The sequence below is a fragment of the Pipistrellus hanaki genome (genome assembly GCF_964339955.1).
Source record: "Pipistrellus hanaki genome assembly, chromosome: 7".
Lineage (NCBI taxonomy): Eukaryota > Metazoa > Chordata > Mammalia > Chiroptera > Vespertilionidae > Pipistrellus > Pipistrellus hanaki.
In genome coordinates, this window is record NC_140509.1 from 83155629 (window position 1) to 83176320 (window position 20692).

General features: G+C 35.6%; 1 protein-coding gene across 2 annotated transcripts in view; it reads left to right on the forward strand.

Annotated features, from left to right (window-relative positions):
* Positions 1-17069, forward strand: part of SCAF8 (SR-related CTD associated factor 8) — a 57227-nt gene extending 40158 nt beyond the window's left edge. For both annotated transcript variants that reach the window (XM_084889403.1, XM_084889402.1), the window contains 11 exons: positions 1238-1369; positions 1649-1761; positions 3328-3521; positions 6392-6492; positions 7653-7766; positions 8597-8753; positions 9786-9922; positions 11552-11696; positions 13158-13226; positions 14050-14268; positions 14963-17069. In XM_084889403.1, the coding sequence (XP_084745529.1) occupies positions 1238-1369; positions 1649-1761; positions 3328-3521; positions 6392-6492; positions 7653-7766; positions 8597-8753; positions 9786-9922; positions 11552-11696; positions 13158-13226; positions 14050-14268; positions 14963-16416 (2835 nt within the window). In that variant the 3' untranslated portion in view covers positions 16417-17069. The remainder of the gene's footprint in view (positions 1-1237; positions 1370-1648; positions 1762-3327; positions 3522-6391; positions 6493-7652; positions 7767-8596; positions 8754-9785; positions 9923-11551; positions 11697-13157; positions 13227-14049; positions 14269-14962) is intronic.
* Positions 17070-20692: the final 3623 nt, after the last annotated feature.

Consider the following 20692-nt stretch of genomic DNA (forward strand, 5'->3'; position numbering starts at 1 on the left):
ATTAATCTCAGTATCCTAGAAGTGGAGAACAGAAGACAGAAATGGGCTTTCAATACCACAACTTAGTTCCTCTCCACTCAGTTCCCTCCCTCTCAAGCAAGGTAATGATGATTTTGTTGTTGATGATGGCAGTGATGACAGAATAGACTGCTGCCTTTACTTCAGCTATTACCATGTGGTAGGAATTTTATTAGGGTGATTACATTTAATGCTGATGAGATAGATCTTTTCACTCCCATTTTATACCATAAAACATTGAAGTTCAGTGAAATGAAATATCTTTATAATATTCACAACTTTTTGGTGAAAGTGAATTTAATACAACATCACAGCCATTTAAAATAAGTTTTATTTCCCAAGATTTAGAGAAGCAGGAAAATCAAGGTGTAGTACTCTTTACCAGCTTGTAATTAATACCAAATTATTGTAGTGAAAGGTGAAAATTAATACCAACTTGAGAATATGATTCTAAAGAATTTTAGTCTTTCCCGCCTCAGCTTACTTAGTTGCTCTATACATTATCCGTAATTTTAAAAGATACAGTAATAACACCGTTCTTAAAGGAGTAGATGTTCTTAAAAGCATCATTGTTAAAAAATGAGTGAAGAAAAGGGAGTTGAGAAGAAAAACTACTTTTCTAAAGCATGAAGTAGTGTTTAAAAAACATTTAGAATTAGAAGGTATATCAACAGATTAGCAAATTGAATAAATTGTTTGATTGGCTCTACCAATTCAATTGCCCTACTGTATTTAAGATAGGATTAATAAGTAAAATAAATTAAGCATTTTTATTTACCAGTAGGCTCCATATGGCAGTCTAAAAATTTTAATAGTGTCCGAGAGAAAAGAATAGGATTACTAGTGCCATTCTAAACATAGTCGCCCTGACCAGATGTGGAGGTTACTATTAAATATCATTTGTGATATTCTCCCTTTATTAATTCTTGATCGTTTATATTTTCCGCAATTAAAAATTCACTTGAAGACCCACTTGATTTTGTCATTCTATGCTAACATTATAGTCTTCTCCCCTTTTATGAAGTTCTGCTTTGCTTTTAATTAAACTTGGATTTACTCAAAAGTGTAAGTTTAGATTGATCATAAAAGATTAAACATAGAATTTCTTTATGCTCTGAGCTCAATTTTTAGAAATTGTCATGTTTGTGTGTTTACATTTTCATTTGTAATAATATCCACTATTTCTCAATGTTTGTGTATTTGTATACATTTTCAATAGGCAACCCCTCAGGATAGTCAAGAAGGAACATTTGGATCAGAGCATTCCGCATCACCCTCTCAAGGAAGCAGTCAACAGCATTTCCTTGAACCTGAAGCAAATTTGGATGATTCCATAGATATTCAGCAACAGGTAAAAAGTAAATGCTTTCCTGGGTCATAAATTTATAAATTAGAGGAAAATATTATAAAAGACGGTGCTTTTTATTTTAGGTAGACTGTTTTATTACTGGTTTTATGTAAAACGATAATGTCCTGAATGTTTTTTCTCCCCACATTAGCTCTGCATTCTAAATGTTTTACTATTAGACATTAATGCTACTATGGTGAGTAGTTTATAAGGAAGAAATGTCAACATATGCTGATTCTAAACGAGGCATTTTATTTGTTTGCTCTTCTTTTGACTAATAAGGACATGGATATAGACGAAGCGCAAGAGGGAGTGGAAGAGGAGATCTTTGAACAAGAAGCTAAGAAAGTGGCTGTTCGCTCAAGATCAAGAACACATTCACGCTCTCGTTCAAGGTTCTACATAATATCTAAAAATAGTTGTTTGTAGACATTTAAACATTGGCTTTATTTCTTTGCATCAAGATGAAAGGAATTTTTTTTTCTTAGAATTTATCTTATATTGTCTCAGAAAGAAGTAATTCAGAATTTGCTAAACAGAAAATAGTTTGTTCTGTTTTTACTTGGATATATCTGTGGCCATTTATTTGAATAATACACACAAATCACAGCCATATCATGAGACCTTGGTTTTGGATTATGTCTGATTATAGTTAACTAGAGGTCTGGTGCGCGAAATTTGTGCATGGGTAGGGTCCGTAGGCCTGGCCAGCCATCAGGGCTGAATAAGTTCCCTGCCTCCTGGCTTCCCTGTCTCCTCCTCCCCTTGCTCCCTCAGCACCCTGCTGTCACCGCTGGTTGCCCGCCATGTTCTGTGCCGCCTCTGGTGGTCAGCGCGCATCACGGCGAGCATTTGAACTCCTGGTCGAACTCCCAAGGGGACAATTTGTATATTAGCCTTTTTATTATATAGGTTATTACATAGGATAATATTTTGATGACATCCACCTTTTAAGGTATTAATGTCTCAGAACAACAGTTAAGTCAGGCCGTGGAGGAAGTGTTAGAAATTCTATGGTATTTCTCACATTCCATTTCATCATGATAATAGCAAAAATGATCATAAAGATAACACTACAACAAAGTTTCATAAACAGTAATCATAATATCAAACTATTATAAAATATCCTATAAATGTTTTTTGTGAGCTTTTCAACATGGCTAAGGCACATTAATGTACATGCTCATTCAACCTGGTAAATTTCTATGGAGCATGTATACATTGGCTTTACTACAAACTACATTAAAACGGAAAGTCTTTAGTCTTACATTTTTTATACCCTATTTTCTGCACATGAGTACTCTGAAAATCTGAACAGTAAGTAAATGCTAGAAAAGGGAGCAGTATCATTGATCACCTTTTCAGTCATTTCTTGTTTGTTTCAAGATGTTTTGTGTATTTATCTCTTCTAAATGAGAGCCTGACCAGTCAGCTTTCTCTAAATCCACCTCATGTCACTGAGTTATCTGGCTAAAGTTACGTTAGTTATAATTTGGATGTAGCACGGAGAAGTCGGAAGCTTGTAAGCAGAATTATATAGTGGCCTAATGCTCTGTTGGAAACATTCTTTGTTTCGTAATTTTAACAGTGTAACATCTACGTCACCTAAGGGATCTTTTTATTTTCTTGTTGTTTGTTTGTTTTTTGTCCCTGTTTGTGACTCTTTGAAAAATAAATTGAAATACTAAGAGAAAGAAAGGTCCTTATGGGGTCTCATTTTCCTGTTCCTCATGGTTGTGGATAATAACCCAGACGCAGTGAGAATTATTGGAAACAAATATTTATGACTCGTGTACCTAAGTAGTATATAGATTTGAGAAAATGCATATTTGATACTTGATTATAGTTACACTTTTTTAAGAGGTAGATAAATACAAAACAATCTTTTTTCCTCTTCGAAGTAAGAAATTTAATATAAGAAGAACATTGTCATTAGTAGTAAAGTAAGATTTCTTTTTTAGATCACCAAGGAAACGAAGGTCTAGGTCACGGTCGGGATCTCGAAAGCGTAAACACAGAAAGCGATCACGCTCGCGCTCCAGAGAGAGAAAGAGGAAATCATCACGTTCCTACTCCAGTGAGAGAAGAGCTAGAGAAAGGGAGAAGGAGCGACAGAAGAAGGGCTTACCTCCAATTCGGTCTAAAACATTAAGTGGTAAGTGACAACACACTTTTACAAACTCTGTGTCAGCAGATACTAAGAAAAGAGTTATCTGCTACAGAGCTTCTCTCTGAGAATTTGGTAAATGAATAATTTCATCGTTGGCTTTTGTAATGTGGTAGGGGAGAAAAGAGAAAGGAAGAGCAGTTTCTACTCAAATACTAAGGTTGTTGAGAGTTAAAAAAAAAAAAAAAAGTTAATATGTTTTTATTGATTTCCGAGGAAGGAAGTGGGAGAGAGCTAGAAACATCAGTGATGAGAGAGAAACATCAATGGGCTGCCTCCTGCATGCCCCCTCTTGAGGATCCAGCCCACAACCTGGGCATGTGCCCTGAGGGAATCGAACTGTGACCTCCTGGTTGGTTCCATAGCTTGACGCTCAACCACTGAGCTACACCTGCTGGGCTGAAAAAAAAAAATTTTTTTTAATGCAGATTATTAAGTATAAGACTTGATATATAAAGTGGACCAGGCATAGTGTCTTTACATGAATAGCGTGACTTCTGTGCATTCGTGTTCTAACCAGTTAACCATCAGGTCTGTAGGAGTAATTATTGTAGGAAGCATGTAAACTTTAAAGCTAATTATAAACTTACTGAAATAGTATTGGAGACATTCTGATTGTATAAACTTTGCCTCCTCTATATGTTAACCTATAATGTATGATTAGAACAAATTTGATAGTAATGGGAGTTTATTTTAGGAGAGGCCTAGAGGAGAGTTCACGTAGTAGGAATGTGAGGTACAGGAAAGTAAGTTGTAAAAAAATTAGTGCCAAATTCTGCCTAAAGGGTTCTTAGTGGGTTATATAACTTCTAAGGTGAACCAGCAAGCTGCAGATGGGCAAATTACATAAAATTGAACAAATTGTCTTTGTAAAGAGCTAAACTTTGGTCAGGTGTTCTGATTTCCAGAGGTCTACAAACGTATCCTTTCTGTCTTAGAAATAGCTAAGTAATTGGTATAACTTGTAGTACTGCTGAAGCATCTTGGAAATTCAGGCTTCTAATTAAAGGCAGTAGCCACCTGCTTGCTAAGTTCTGGCACTTTCAGCAATCTTTGGCTATTTTGCAAGAATCTTAATCTGATGATGATGAGGCAGTATTAATCTAATGTTGCTCTAACTCACTCTGAAAGTTTCTATTCTATTTATCTCTTAAGGTAAGGGACTGTAAGGGAGCCATGATTACATTTAAGGCATTCAGAATCTCCAATTTTAGGATATATATAGCTTTTACCTAGTGTGCTTTCATGTAGTTTTGTACCTAATTTGTCATGTTGCTACCACCATTTACATAGTTTTGACTATACAATTTATTTTCTTTTTCTTTCTTTTTTTTCTTTTTTTATTTTATTTTATTGATTTTTCACAGAGAGTAAGAGAGAGGTATAGAGAGTTAGAAACATCGATGAGAGAGAATCATCGATCAGCTGCCTCTTGCACACCCCCTACTGGGGATGTGCCCGCAACCACGGTACATGCCCTTGACTGGAATCGAACCCGGGACCTTTCAGTCCGCAGGCCGACTCTCTATCCACTGAGCCAAACCGGTCCCGGCTAGAACTTATTTTCTATTGCTGTTTTATTTTCACGGGTATACACAGTAAAAACAAAACAGAAAGCACATAAAGTATGGTAAGAAGGATATATCTTTCTTTTTTTTTAATCTCAAATCTCTCCTTCTCGGAAGCAATATTAATTTTATGTGGTCCCAACACATTTTAAACATAAGCAGTAGTTTTCCCCTACAGTTGGTCCTTAGAACACAAGAGTTTATATGAATAGTCCAGAGGATATGAAACATCAACACACAGCATTCTAGGAATCAAGTGTCTCTTCCTCATGGAATAGGGGAAGACTCGTTTTTGCTTTAAAGTAAAGAAAAATGTTCAGGAAAAGGAGAAAATCATAAAGGCATGAACAGTAGAGCTAAAAGTAAACAAAATGTCTCATGTGACATTTGTTTATTTATTGATAGTGGCTTCCAAGTCTTTTATTGCAACAGTTAAGGAACAACTCAGTCTTTTGCTCTTCATATTTTCATGGAAATTATTGTTTCCTTATGGATAGGATACAGTTTTGAAATTTAAATGTTAATTAGGGACAAACATCCATTTAAACTTTCCAGCACAGAAAAATACTTTAGTCTGGCCAGTGTGGCTCACTGGTTGAGCGTCGACCTATGAACTAGGAGTGTTAGCCTATGAACAGCTCTAGCCCCGGTGGGAGGTGTGCAGTAGCAATCAATTGATGATTCTCTATCCCCATTGATATTTCCATCTCTCTATTCCTCTCTGAAATAAAATAAATGCACATTTTTTTTAAAAACTTGGAAGGTACACAAGATTACATTGAAAAGTGTTTGGAAATTTCGTTGCACGTTGGAATTACCTGTGGTATTTTAAAACTCCCAACTTTCACTATGTCATACTCCATACTAGTCATCATCTTTACAGTGGGATCCAGGTACCCAAAATGATTCAAGTATGCAGCCACACTTGAGGACAGGTGACATGATAGAGGTTGGCTTGGCAAGGTGCAAATGGAGAGATACCGTGTTTCCCCGAAAATAAGACATCCTCGGAAAATAAGACCTAGCGCATGGAAAGATAAGACATCCCCTGAAAATAAGACCTAGTGCAACTTTGGGAGAAAAAATTAATATAAGACACTGTCTTATTTTTGGGGAAACAGGGTACTTAGGATTTTAGTTGATTTTAAATAGAAGAGATAAAATGTCAGTAAACATGTTTTTTAAATATGTTGTCTTAAATTTTAATGTTATTGTTAGAGCTACTCAATTCTTTAAAAAAAAAGGAACTGTCTACACGATGTAGGTCATTTGCCTCTTTTTTCTTGACAGTGTGCAGCACTACCCTCTGGGTTGGTCAGGTGGACAAGAAGGCAACACAGCAGGATTTAACCAACCTGTTTGAAGAGTTTGGACAAATTGAATCCATTAATGTAGGTATCAGTTTTTAAATAACAGTTTAAGATTAAGAAAAAGAATAGAGTTTTCACTCATCCAGAGAGTCACTTTGGTTTCTAATTAGCTTAATTGTATCTGCTTATACATATCTTTATAAGGATTGTTTGACGTTCATCATTTCTGTATACACTCTACTGCTGTTTATCATCTTAATTAATTTTTAAAATGGAATTCTAACAATTCTTTGGAATTTTAATAGTCTAACACTTGATCTCTAAAAACATTGAATTTGGAGTTAGCAGGAACTAGTGTGATCTAGTTTAATTCCTTTTTATAAAAAGAAACACAGTCCACAGAATTGTAATCCACCTGCACGTGAGCACACAGGAAGTGTGGGATACAGCTGGACTTTGAGGTCCCAGTCTTTGTCAGCCTCTTCTTTCCTCCTTCCCCTTCTTTGTCTCTTCCTCTCAAAGCCAGCCTTAGACAAGAAAATCTGTGTGTCCAGGGCATCTCCAGTCACTTGAGCTTCATTCACTCTTGTAACTCCTCAACTTGATTCTTTCAGTGGTTTGCCCTGCCCAATCTTTGAGTAGTTTCTTCTTCCCGAAGGGCTGTTGTTCCCTGGGACCAGAGCTAAGTAATGAAATGCTCCATAGGTTTTTAAGGATATGTAAAACTAATTAATCCTATGGTTTTATTTACTATTATACTCTGTCTATTGGACCTTTTGTCATTATTTGCTGGAAAATTGACTGATTTTCTTTTCTAGTGTTAGATCCCAACTTTTGTTATATGTTGAAATTTTTCATATTTATAGTAGCATTCTTTATTTAAACTGAATTTGATCATTTAGTATTTTACCTTCAATTATGTTAGATCTGATTGGAGCCTCACGAGGAGCTGGTTAAGACATTCAAGTGTGTGTGTGTGTGTGTGTGTGTGTGTGTGTGTGTGTGTGTATTTAAAATACGTTTTTATTGATTTCAGAGAGGAAGGAAGAGAGGGGAAGAGAGGAACATCAATGATGAGAGTGAATCATTGATTGACTGCCTCCTTCGCATCCCACAATGGGGGGAAAGGAAAAATGACTCAGAATTCATCAGTAGTTAATGTTCTTTTTCATTAAAACCATAAAATGCCAGAATGAATTGCCCTCCTTATATCCTTCTAAAGGAAACATTTTTTTTAATAGATGATTCCTCCCAGGGGCTGTGCTTATGTCTGCATGGTTCATCGACAAGATGCATTTCGGGCTCTTCAGAAACTGAGTTCTGGATCCTATAAAATTGGGTCCAAGGTCATTAAGGTAAGATTGGGGAAAGGAGACACATTCCTCTGTTTTATTGGGTTATGAAAATATTTTCGTCTTCATTTTTTAAAATGTTAATGGGCAAAACGCGGCAAATTTTTATTTTAGTACTATTGAATACAGAATCAGATATAGATAGATTAATACCCAAAACTTTAATCAATTTCTATTATTTCTCCTTTTTAGCCTATTTCATACAACCCAGGACCTTACTAAGGTTTTATTTTTATTTTCCTTTAATCTTTAAACTGAGTAATTATTTTGTATTTTTTCATTTTTACTTCTTAAAACTAATTTGCACTTCATTTTTTCGATTTGGAGGTGATTTATTCCATCAGTTCCTGTAACTGAATTAAAAATAAAAACTTTAACATAACTGCTGTCAGTGGAGTTAATGTGCCCGTGCTTTGTCATTCTATGGCAGAGAGTTTCCTGTAAACTCCAGTATCACTGGTCTCTTTTCTGAAGTACCAAGTTTTTGTTTAAATTATAAGAACTATTCTAATTATCAATAATGTAGCTTGACATTTTTTATGGTGAAAAGTAGATTTGGATATTGTTCTTGGAAATGTGTTGTTTTAAAGTTATAGTGAGAAGTGGAAATACATTTCATAAAAACAATCCCAATCTAATGCAGTTTTTATTTTACAAACAAAAACAGAACATGAAAAACTTTTCATGCCTGCTGTTCTCTCATTAGTGATGCTGTGCCTGTCCAACTGATTGTTAAAACTATTTGTATTTACAATGTCTACATGTTTTTTAATGTTTTGCCCAGTTGTTACAGTATTGATAAGCTTTCTTTTTCCTCTCCTGATTCCTGATAGATTGCTTGGGCTTTAAACAAAGGTGTAAAAACAGAATACAAACAGTTCTGGGATGTGGACCTTGGAGTTACGTACATACCATGGGAAAAAGTTAAAGTGGATGACTTGGAAGGTTTTGCAGAAGGAGGCATGATTGACCAGGAAACTGTAAATACTGGTAAGAACCCTAAAGGTAGTTTTGTTATTTAAAAGTTTGTAATTGGTAAGAGTTTTTCATGGTAGGGTGAATTGTGTTTATTCTATTTCCTGGCTTCTTTCCTCCAAAAAGAGAAAAAATATAAAGCATTACTGTGTTCAGTGTATATGTTTCATGGGTTCTATTTCATTAAGTGCCAGAGTATAGAGGAGACAGTATTTAATATATAGATATAGATATAGATATAGATATAGATATAGATATAGATATAGATATAGATAGATATAGATAGATATATATATTATTGAATTTTTTTATTTTTTTTATTTTTATTTTTTTTTACAGAGAGGAAGAGAGAAGGATAGAGAGTTAGAAACATCGATGAGAGAGAAACATCGATCAGCTGCCTCCTGCACAACCCTTACTGGGGATGTGTCCGCAACCAAGGTACATGCCCTTGACCGGAATCGAACCTGGGACCTTTCAGTCCGCAGGCCGATGCTCTATCCACTGAGCCAAACTGGTTTCAACGAAAAGATAGTATTTTAGAAGTCTACTAATGAAGCATTTTTAGTGTCTTTAACAAAGTTTTGTCTTCAAGACAAAGAGTTATATATTGTGTATATGGAGGTTTTTTTAAAAACTAAATATTTTAATTTCTTGAATTTAAATAAGAACTAGAGATTTCATAAGCTTCTTTGAAAAACTTCCTAGATTATTTTGGTTAGTATCCATATTGAGAATGGTTCATTTTCCTGTGGTTCATATTCATGTAATTTGAGATTGCTTTGTAATTTTATGGCAGAGATCGTTTGCTTATTACCAAGTGATCTTCTGACTTGCTCTTTTAAAAACCTTGTCTTTTTATTTAAAAAAAAAAAATGATTAGCAGTTATAACCAGAAAGAAATCTTAAAATAATTGAAATATGATATGTAATTGCTTCACATCTTTGTAGCATAATTAGCTAATTTTTAGAATATTTTTGTATACATAGAAATAAAATGAAAAGTTCACTTATCTCGAGGAAATCAATTTCAAATATTTTGTTTAGAATGGGAAACTGTGAAAAGCTCAGAACCTGTTAAAGAGACGGTCCCGACAACTCAGAGCCCACCACCTCCTGTCGAAAAGGAAACAGTGGTCACAACCCAGGCAGAGGTTTTCCCTCCTCCTGTTGCTGTGTTACAGGTTAGTGCTGGGTGTTTCGTTGTTGAATGTGTTGTTTTACATTTCTGTTTTTACTTTATAAAACCTGGAGGAAGTTGTCCAAATGCAACAAATAAGGGTTTACACAAACACTTTAAAATTTAGAAATGATCTAATATTTAAATACTTATTTCTAGAACAGATGGTTACTAATTGCCTGCTGTGTGGCATTTATTGTTTTAGGCACTTGAGATTGGGATACCTCACTGAAAAAAAAAACCAACAACAAAAACCACAAATCCCTGCCCTTAACAGAGCTTTTGTTCTTCAGAAGGGAGACAGAAAATATAAAATAAGTAAGTTTATGAGATACTATGGAAGGAAAAGGGTAGTGTAAGGATGATCAGCTTGAGTCATTGCTATAGTCTTAAATAATAACCATTTGGCTATCCAAGGAAAAGACGCATGCTTGGTATGTTCGAGGAATAGCAAGTAGGCTAGGCTAGTAGAAACGAGACCTCTAGAAAGACTTTGGTTTTCGATCTGGGATGTGGATCCTTTGGAGGATTTTGAAGGAAGAAGTGACTTGACCTGCCTTAAAGTTTTAAAGGGTTGTACTGGCTACTATTTTGAGAATGGACTAGTGGGCATTAAGCAGGGAGACCAGTGAAAAGACAGGGCAATCCCAGTGAGAGATGATGATGGCTTACCAGGGGTCCTCAAACTTTTTAAAGTGGGGGCCAGATCACGGTCCCTCAGAGAGCTGGAGGGCCGGACTATATGAACTACTAATTCCTACTGTAACACCTCAGCTGCGCTCACTGCCCAAAAAACCTGGCGGGCCAGATCAGACTCCTCTGCGGGCTGCATGTGGCCCACGGGCCGTAGTTTGAAGACCCCTGGATTAGACTGATGGCAGTGGAGGGAATGAGAAGTAGTCAGATGCTAGGTGTATTTTGATGTTATCACCAATGGAACCTCATGGCACAATTAGATTTGAGTTGTGAGAAAGAGTAGAGGGAAGGCTTTTGGTATGAGAAGTTGGAAAGATGGAGTTACTGCTATCTGAGAATGGGAAAGACTGGAAAGCATTTTTTGGGGGGGTGGGGGAGAGACAATTGGAAGTTAGTTAAGTTTTGTGCATATGAAAGGTTAAGATGTTGAATAGACTTGGTGTAATAGGATTTTAGAAGAGCGGTATAGCTGTAATGCAGATAAATATTTGGTGATAATTGCGCCTAGGATAAGTACAAGGTATTTATGCTAGGAGTAGAAAATAAACTTATGAGAAAATGGAGTAATTTTAAAGCTGTTATTGACATGCCTCCATGGTTGCATTGCAGAGTTAGGTACTATCAACTTACTGGGAGATGGCAATTTAAATTGAACCTTATATTCACTATTCACATAGGTGCCATTACTTTATATCACTTGATAGATTTCACAATCTTCGCATACACTATCAGTTGAAAAATAGTGCCTTGCTTTTTACCCCAAATAGACTGACTTTTACAAGAATTGAGAAAGGAAGGGAGCAAAACAGCTTAATATAATGGTATTTGTTACCTTCCTAAACAAGAAATAGAAATAATTTACCTTTAGGTGTTCCAACTTGTAATCATTGCAGATGAATAAAATGATTTATGGACTTTTTATTTTCTATCCACAAAGATTCCAGTAGCACCAGCTGTGCCTACGGTTAGTTTAGTCCCACCAGCATTTCCTGTGTCAATGCCAGTTCCTCCTCCTGGATTCAGTCCAATGCCTCCACCTCCTTTTCTACGAGCAAGTTTTAACCCTTCACAGCCACCTCCTGGTAAGGAGTTTTTGTCTTATTAATGAAAATCTATTTAGAATATAATTTCTTTTTCCAGGTTAAAAGAAGATATAGCGCAGTGATTTTTTTTTAAACGTTAGCGTGTTGGAATCATGTGGAGGGGAGGGTATGTTAAAGCACAGGTTGCTGGGCAGTTTTTGTTGGGGACCACATATTAAGAAGCATTGATAGAGAAGAAATGGAATCCTTTAAAATCATTGAAGTGCTCTTAAAGTAATTGAATATTTATGGTGAAATTGTTATATATTAATTCTTTATAGTTATTATTCATTGGGAAGTGTGCATTAAATTATATAGATTGTTCTCCAAAAAATCATTAGGGTTTCCATTTTGACATTAAAAATAGTATCTTAAAATGCTAATTGAATTTGTAATACATTTTTTACCTAATTATTGATAAACAAAAGTTCTTTAAATCAGTGTTTCTAGGAAAAACTATAAATTACTTAGATAATACATATTAAATATAAGTAATTGCTTTTATAGAATTGTCTGTTATGACAAACAAGGTACTATACTTCGATTTTTGTAATTTAAACTTTTAGCCATTGAATATAGTTTCTAGAAAATACTAATAAGGCCAAAAAATGAATTTATTGTCTGAAAATACTTGTAATTTATTTGTCTTATGACATAAAGTTTAAAATTACAGTTTACTATGTTAATTTGAAATTGATGCATATTTTAGTAAGAATTTTATTGTATATTTTATAAAGTATTTGACAATTACTTTTGTCATATTTGTGATTTGAAAATTAAAATTTAATTTCAGAAGATATTTTAAAATGATTATTTCAAAAACCATACCGCTCAGACTTTATAAAGCCATTGTCGAGCTTTCATTAGTTGAAAATCACATGTCTTTTTTTCTTCTCTTCAGCCACTGTTTTTTAATTGAATTTAATGATAGCTCTGTATTTCAAAAATTCAAGGAAACAGGTTTATAGTTTGATCATTTAGTATTGAAAATCATCAAAAGCCAATATTAAATTGGAGATTTATTTCAGTGCTCAAAACATAATACAGTAACATCTAAGATTAAGGAAAGTAATACCTTTTACAGATGACATTGTTGCATATAATGTTATCAGCAGCTTGAAATGCAATGTTTAACCCCCAGGCAGTCACCATGCTCACATATAAACGGGTTACCTGGCTTGTAATCTTTAATTGTGCAGCATTGCAGAGAGTGACACAGGACTCCCTCTTGGTGAGAACTCTGCATTGCCATGGCACACTCTGTACTTCACTAAGGCTCAAGTAAGGTAGTATTTATAAAAGTACTTTTTAAAATGGAAAACACACTCACAAATAGGAGATGGTAGTAATAAAATACTTTTTTAAGGATGTAGAATTTGGTTTATAGATATTGAAATCATTGATTTAAAGAAGTAACTTTTCTTATGCTATTTTATTTTGGGTCTTTCTTTTTCCATGTAGGTTTCATGCCACCTCCAGTTCCACCACCTGTTGTACCGCCGCCTACTATTCCACCAGTAGTACCAACGTGTGAGTTTTCTGTTTTAGGATTTTCTTAATTCATGGAGTGTTAATGTGCTGTTTCTCATTCTTTTGAATTACTGTTCTTTTTTATTATGAAAGTTTTTAGAAACACATTTTTTTGTTAAATGATTTCTAAAAAATTTAACAGTATCAAATGTCAGTCCATCTTCAGATTGGCATTCTTATCTCAAAATGTCTTTTTATAATTGGTTTATTTTAGTCAAAATTCAAATAAGGGTCCCTACATTATATTTTTGTGTGTGTATGTATTACATATCTTAATCTAGAGTAGTACTGCCCAAACCTTCCTTTTTTAATTCCTTTTTAAAAAAAATAGGTTTCTATTGATTATAGAGAGAGGAAGTGAGAGGGACAGAGAGACAGAAACATGGATGTGGGAGAGAAAATCAGTTGGCTGCCTCTGGCACACCCCTTCCCGGAGGCTGAGCCCAAAACGTGGGCATGTGCCCTAACCGGGAATCCAACTGGTGATCTCTTGGTTCATGGGTTGATGCTGAGGGAATAACTTTGCTTCACTCAATGTTGTTTGGTTTCAATGTTTATGAGATCCGTAGGAACTTAACACTTGTTTATATCAACTAGCTTAGGGTTCATTACACCATTTTAAAGTCACAGAACCTCCCGACGACCTTAAGTGAGGACCTACTGTATGTTGTTCATTGAACAGTCAAACCAAACAATTGGAGAGAGGATAGGGAGTCAGTTAAAAGTTTGGCAAGGCCATTGTTATTCATGGTTAATATTTTAACTTAGCACAAGAATGATGAGATAATTAAGTCTGAAATACAGTCTCTCGCTCTTTAAACAGCTTTGGTGCAGCCGCCATTATCCATGACTCCAGAAACTGTGAAAGAGGTTGGATTTGGTAGCCTTGTTTTACCAGGTGGTTCTGTTGCCAGCAGTCTTGCTCCTTCCACTCTGCCAGCTGGAACTGTTTTTAATCCTCCCCCTAAGCAAGCAGAGCCTGAAGAAAAAGTACCTCATCTTATAGACCATCAGATTTCTTCTGGTGAAAACACCAGATCAGGTAAACACTAATGAAAATCCTCAGAAACACATAATTAAATTGTAAGCGCTGCTTCTATGTACTGGTGTTTAATTCCGAGGTGCCATGAATTTGTAACCAGTTTAATGCACACATATTGAAATGCAATTTTTAAAAAGAAATCACTGTTTCCTAAAATTTATATTAAAAACAAATTTGTTATTCTGTTCAGGATAGTATAGATTTTGACACCTTTCCATTGAGACCTCACTTCCTCTATTTATTTATTTATTTTGCCTAATGGGACTGATTTAATGTGTTATCAAAATAAGATTGCACAAAATATGAATACCTACAAGATGATAAAAATGAACACATACTAAGTATAAATAACTTACTTCCGACAGTATTATTTAGCCAGGACTGGAAATAAATATGGTGTTTGAAGGCAGCAAGTCTTTTTTTTTTCTTTTTTGGCACCACTGTTAGTATATTAAGAATTGTGGCTTAAAGGTGGCAAATCGGTATAAAACCTGGCATTTTTGTTAATTTAAAGATCATGTTTAATATTTAAATTTTACTATAACTGGTATTAATTTTAGCTATAATTCTTACTTAGTATTTAGTCTACTTTGAATTTAGCTGATTAACTCAAAGCTAACTGCTGGAAATTATAGCATTAGTTTTCTTTTTATACCAGAATAATTTTTTTTTCTCTCTCCCCTTTCCATTTTAGTGATTCCAAATGATATTCCAAGTGGCTCTGCAATTTTAGGAGGACAGCCGCCAAATGTGACAAACAATTCTGGAATTCTTGGAGTTCAAAGACCAAATGCACCAAGTAATTCTGAAATTCTCGGAGTCCGGCCATCTAATGTTTCGAGTAGTTCTGGGATTATTGGAACCCAGCCACCGAATATTCTAAACAACTCTGGAATTTTGGGAATACAACCACCCGGTGTTTCGAGTAATTCTGGACTTATGGGAGTCCTCCCCCCCAGCCTCCCTAACAGTTCTGGACTTATAGGAGCACAGCCACCCAGCGTGCTAACCCCGTCCGGACCTATGGGAACACAGCCTCCCGGGGGCCCTCAGAGTTTACCCCCTTTACATCTCTCTAATCAAAGGATGCCCGTCATGCCAATGTTAGACCTCCGGCCAGGACTGCTTCCGCAGGCCCCTGGCCCCCGCTTCCCTCTGCTGCAGCCTGGAGTTCCTCCCCAGCGAGGACTGCCTCCCCCATCCATGCTCGACCCAGCATTTCATCCCCCTCCCCGGGGTCCCTTTCCTCCAGGAGACATGTTCAGTCCGCCAGAAAGACCTTTTCTAATTCCTGGGAGGCAAAGTATAGACAGTATTGCTAATCCGGAAAAAAGGATACCGCTTGGGAATGACAACATTCAACAGGAAGGCGATAGAGATTACAGGTTTCCTCCGATGGAGACCAGGGAAAGCATGAGTAGACCTCCCCCGGTGGATGTTAGGGATGTGCTTGGCCGGCCTGTAGACCCCAGGGAAGGCCCTGGAAGGCCGCCGTTAGACGGCAGGGATCATTTTGTGAGGCCTCCCGTGGACATCAGAGAGAACCTTGTGCGGCCGGGCATGGACCATCTCGGGCGGAGAGACCACTTTGGCTTTCCCCCAGAGAAGCCGTGGGGGCACAGAGATTTTGACGAGAGAGAGCACCGGGTGCTGCCTGTCTTCGCTGGTCCCAAAGGCTTACATGAAGAAAGAGGGAGGTTTCGATCGGGAAGCTATCGATTTGATCCCCGAAGTGGTCCTTGGAACAGAGGATTTGTTCAAGAGGTTCACAGAGATTTTGATGACCGCAGAAGACACTGGGAGAGGCAGAGGGATAGGGATGACAGAGATTTTGATTTCTGCAGAGAAATTAATGGAAATCGTCTTGGACGAGATAGAATTCAAAACGCCTGGGTCCCCCCTCCCCATGCTCGGGTTTTTGATTTCTTTGAAGGGGCCGCTTCTCAACGAAAAGGTGATAATGTGCCTCAGGTTAATGGTGAAAATGCTGAGAGACATGCTCAACCGCCACCTTTACCAGTACAGAACGAACCTGAACTCTATGAAAAACTGACATCTTCAAATGAAATAAACAAGGAGAAGAGTGACACAGTTGCTGATATAGAAAGTGAACCAGTGGTAGAAAACACAGAAACTGAGGGGACATAATCATCACTCAGTAGGTAAACAGATACCTTTTGTAAAGTTGTCATCTCTGTAATAGATTAATGGCTGACTGGACCATAGTTGTTCACTTTTGTCTGCCAGAATTAAGTTAATCTGATGTTCATGTTCACTTTTCTCTTAAAATAATTGTACAACTGACTTGTATAGACATTGTTCTTAATATGAACATGATAGGTAAACATTTTTTATTTTTCTGATAAAATATAAATGTTGCCCCCAGATTCTTTTAACTTCAAGGAAATGAATAACAGCTTGTCAGAGACTTCCTATGGAAGAAAGGGTTTTTTAGATACTACTATTAGGTTGGATATGGTAATAGGTATATTTCAGAATAGCCAGCCGTGGTATATCTTATCCATATCTTTAGGCTGCTGCAGAATTTTAAGGTAATAGACAAAGCTGTGATATTTTATGCAAAGACTGGCTCTAGTCATTTGAGGAGCACAATACAGAGATTTTAAAAAGTGATTTTGTAAAATCTACACTATGGTCTCTGTTTCTCCAAAGTAAGTGTTTGTGATTTGTTCCTCATACTGCAGTGAGTAAAAAGAAAACAACAACGTAAATATTAAAGTACGTTTCAATGTTGGGTGAATTTTGTTTTTAGATGCCAATAAAACTTATTTGTTTGATAACAGTGTTCTAGGAATTGTATTTTTTTTAACCCACAAATTCTTTAAACCCTGAATCGTTAGCTGCATGTGCTTAGTCGCAAAAGGTTTCTATTACTCCTAATAACAACGATGAAGAACTGTGGTGGAAAAGCATGTACTCTAATATAAAAACCATGCAGTCTCATTCGTTTGTATATAAAATTTGTATACTGTGTGAGTTGTAGGTTATTTTGTTTCTCTGTATGTCTATATTCATGCACATACAGAGAAATATAGATGTTGATAGTTCAGAGAATAAAGTATTTTTAAAAACTGAATAGAATTAGATAAATTTGGCATTGCTCATAGTTACAGCTCTTAACCTTTATGAAGGGGGAAATAAGTACTATAAAGAAATACATTGGCGGTTTGCTAATTTAAAAAATATATAATTAATCACGAAGCCAGATTTAGCATGGGCCCAAATTTCATATAAATGCTTGCAATGCATTGTTGCACATTATATTTTCTATTCTGCATTGATAGTCCTAGTACTAAAGTACTTGCTGGTCACTTGCCTGACGTGAGTATCTTCATGGTACAAAATGGATAGTGTTGTTGATGTGTTTAAAACGTTAATCTGTAATCCAAGAGCAAAGTGACTGTCAGGCTCTGGGTTACACTATTCGTATTAATCTCCAAGGTAAACCGAGTAGCAGAAAAATTTGTTCTTGGTTTCTGTTACTTATTTGTTTTTGTTTTTGTTTTCATTCATTTGTGTCTCCTTTGGGTTTTACGATGGCTTTCATTTGGTCCTAGTTTCCTGTGCATTCCCAACAATTCATCATCTGCTCTCTTTATGTAGAAGCCTTAAGTAGGTTTGTCAACGATAACCCCACCCCCATGATAAGATCGCACCAGCTATTTAAAATGGGATGTTTTAGCTAACCGTATCTGATGATCTAGAGAGCTATAGGTCTTTACTGTACCTAGCCAAAAAGAAAATCTTTTCTTCTTACAGATTCTGAAATAGAAATAGAGCATTTGTTATTTGAAAAAGTGGCTGAGGGGGGAATTTGGTGTTTATTTTTAAGGAAACTCAGTTCAGTTCAATAATTTGAATTGGTTTCCAATCTTTTCCTTAGGATAACAGGGAAAACTGACAAAGGCACAAAATGTTAATGTTCGGGAAAGGTTTGCCTTGTCTTCCAGGAAATTACACGGGCTGCAGTGTCTCAGACGCCTTTAGTTACACTCACCATTATAAAATTAAATGACGGGCACTTGGGATAGGTCACTGAGACTTCTCACTGGCTTCTAATCCCAGGCTCTTTACGTCGCTGTTGGCCTTCGTGTGCAAGCTTAAAAACAAACCATGTGCAGGCATTCCACCGGTTGGAGGATTGTGTGGTGCAAGTTTCCTCATCACTTGTCAGTACAGAGCCAGAAACCTGTCTTGGAAATGTGTGACACTTAGCGTAGCTGAAGAGAATTTATGTGCACTTACTCTCCCGGGGACCTTGTTTTGTTGAATACTTAAGTGAAAGAATATTAATCATGTTTTAACTGAATTTTCAAAATTGATATTTATGTTGAATTTTTTTTAAATGATATGCACAGAAGAGTTAATTGTTTTTGATAAGTTTGACATAGGTCCTATCACATTTTTAATGCTTTTGGTCACAGTGTTGTCACTAGAATACTGGCAACTAGAAATTTACAAGGAGTAACCTAACCAAATAAGATGATTTAAAGTGCTACAGGCAGTATTGGCATTATACACCATGATGTTGATTTGTGATTTGTTAAATAGAGAATGATATGACTTTATATATTTATCAGTAGCCTGCAGTATTAATAGACATTAATATTTAAATAGTTTTTATGTCTTTAAACATTTCATTAAACGTTGGCTCTGACCTTAGCATAAATGCATATACTGTATTTTGATCTTTTGTATGGTAGATAGAAACTTATTTTACAGCAAAGTAGTCTTTATCTGCAGCATATTATAGGTGGAATGCACCTTTATTCTAATTTTGTCTATACATAGGGCAGACAAATACGGGAGAAAGCATAGGAGGATGGCATAGTATAAAATGAAATGCTTAAACCTCTGGAAATTATATAATTCATTGGTAAAGTTTGTTACTTATTTAAGTTATTATATTCTTACCATACCAGAGTAATTTCTTTTGTCCTGATAATTTAGTTGCTTTATTAAATTTATTGGCCATTTTTTCACTCGTATCAAAGATGATAGTCTATGGAGCTCCACATTTAAGGTTGTTTGGAGTGTGGGGAAATTGTGTTACATTTAAAAAGAAAAAGTTGCTCTTTTAATTGGAAAAAGTTTTTTTTTATAAACAGTTCATCAGATCTAAGGTGTCATTTTTCATTGATTGTAAGAAGCACCATTCAGAATAAAATCAATGCTTCCAATATGACATGCCACTGATTATAAGACCCATCCTTAACTCAGAAATGTTAAAATGTAAAAACTGTCTTAGAATCAAAGAAATGTGGCATTCATTATTCATGTATTTTAGATGGGCACAACCTTTAATGAAAAAGAAAATTTTAATAGTCAATTAAATTTTATTATACCTTATGTGCCTTCATCATTATTACTTTATTGGGTGCTGTATTAATAAAATGTTTTAAGGGCTTTTAACTCAAAGGAAGAAAGCTAACATTTTTCTTTTTAAATATTTTGCATAATATAGAAGAGGGGAGCCATATCTTGATATTTTTAAGATAGGGAAAATAAAAACTACATTATTATGAGTAGTCATAAATACTGTAGTGTGGCAGAGAATTATAAATGTTTTCATTGATTCTGTGGTTTCATATAACATCTTTTAAACTATAACTCAAGTTGATAGTTATATATTTTCTACTTTTGAAGAAAAAAATCGGGTTACTATAGTTTATAATAGGAAATTTAAAAGCAAGATACCTTGATCCAACAAAACTTTCTGGAATTAGAATTTAAAATTAATGGCTCATATTGTTTTCTTTTGGGGGGCATACTTTAAATAGTGGCATGCATATTGGAAGCAATTTGAAATACACTGTGGTTTTTCAGACAAGAAATAAATAATAGAATCACTGGTGGAGTTATGGAAATTTGGGGGTTTTAAGGGATCACCACAAACCTACTAGTGCAGAATCTCCTGGGGAATACACATTTACACACACACACACCTAGTTTATATTATAAACTCCCACAGAGCCCCACCTTCACTACATCAAAATACATAAATATTTAACAGACCATATACTGGAGATTCTTAAAATATTTTAAAAAGTAAAGAACTATAGCAGATAAGGATGGGAGGAAGCATATGGGATGGTTTTGTAGGAAGCATTTTTGACTCAAGTGAAACTTGGTTTAGGATACCTCAAATAAAAATTTACTTGATATCATGTAATTAAATGCTTTGGTTATATAGGAAGCCCATTTGGGACAAAACTATTATAGAAGCATTAACTTTATCAGGGACTAGAAGTAGCGTTACTAGTGGGATTACTGAGATGTGGGTTGCATATCAAAAAGTAATGCAAATCAGTATTGTATTTCGGCATGAACTTTGCTCAGACATTTTCTTCTCTACTTAATTCATGGGATTCTTTTCATCCTGTATATACGCTTCCAGTTACAC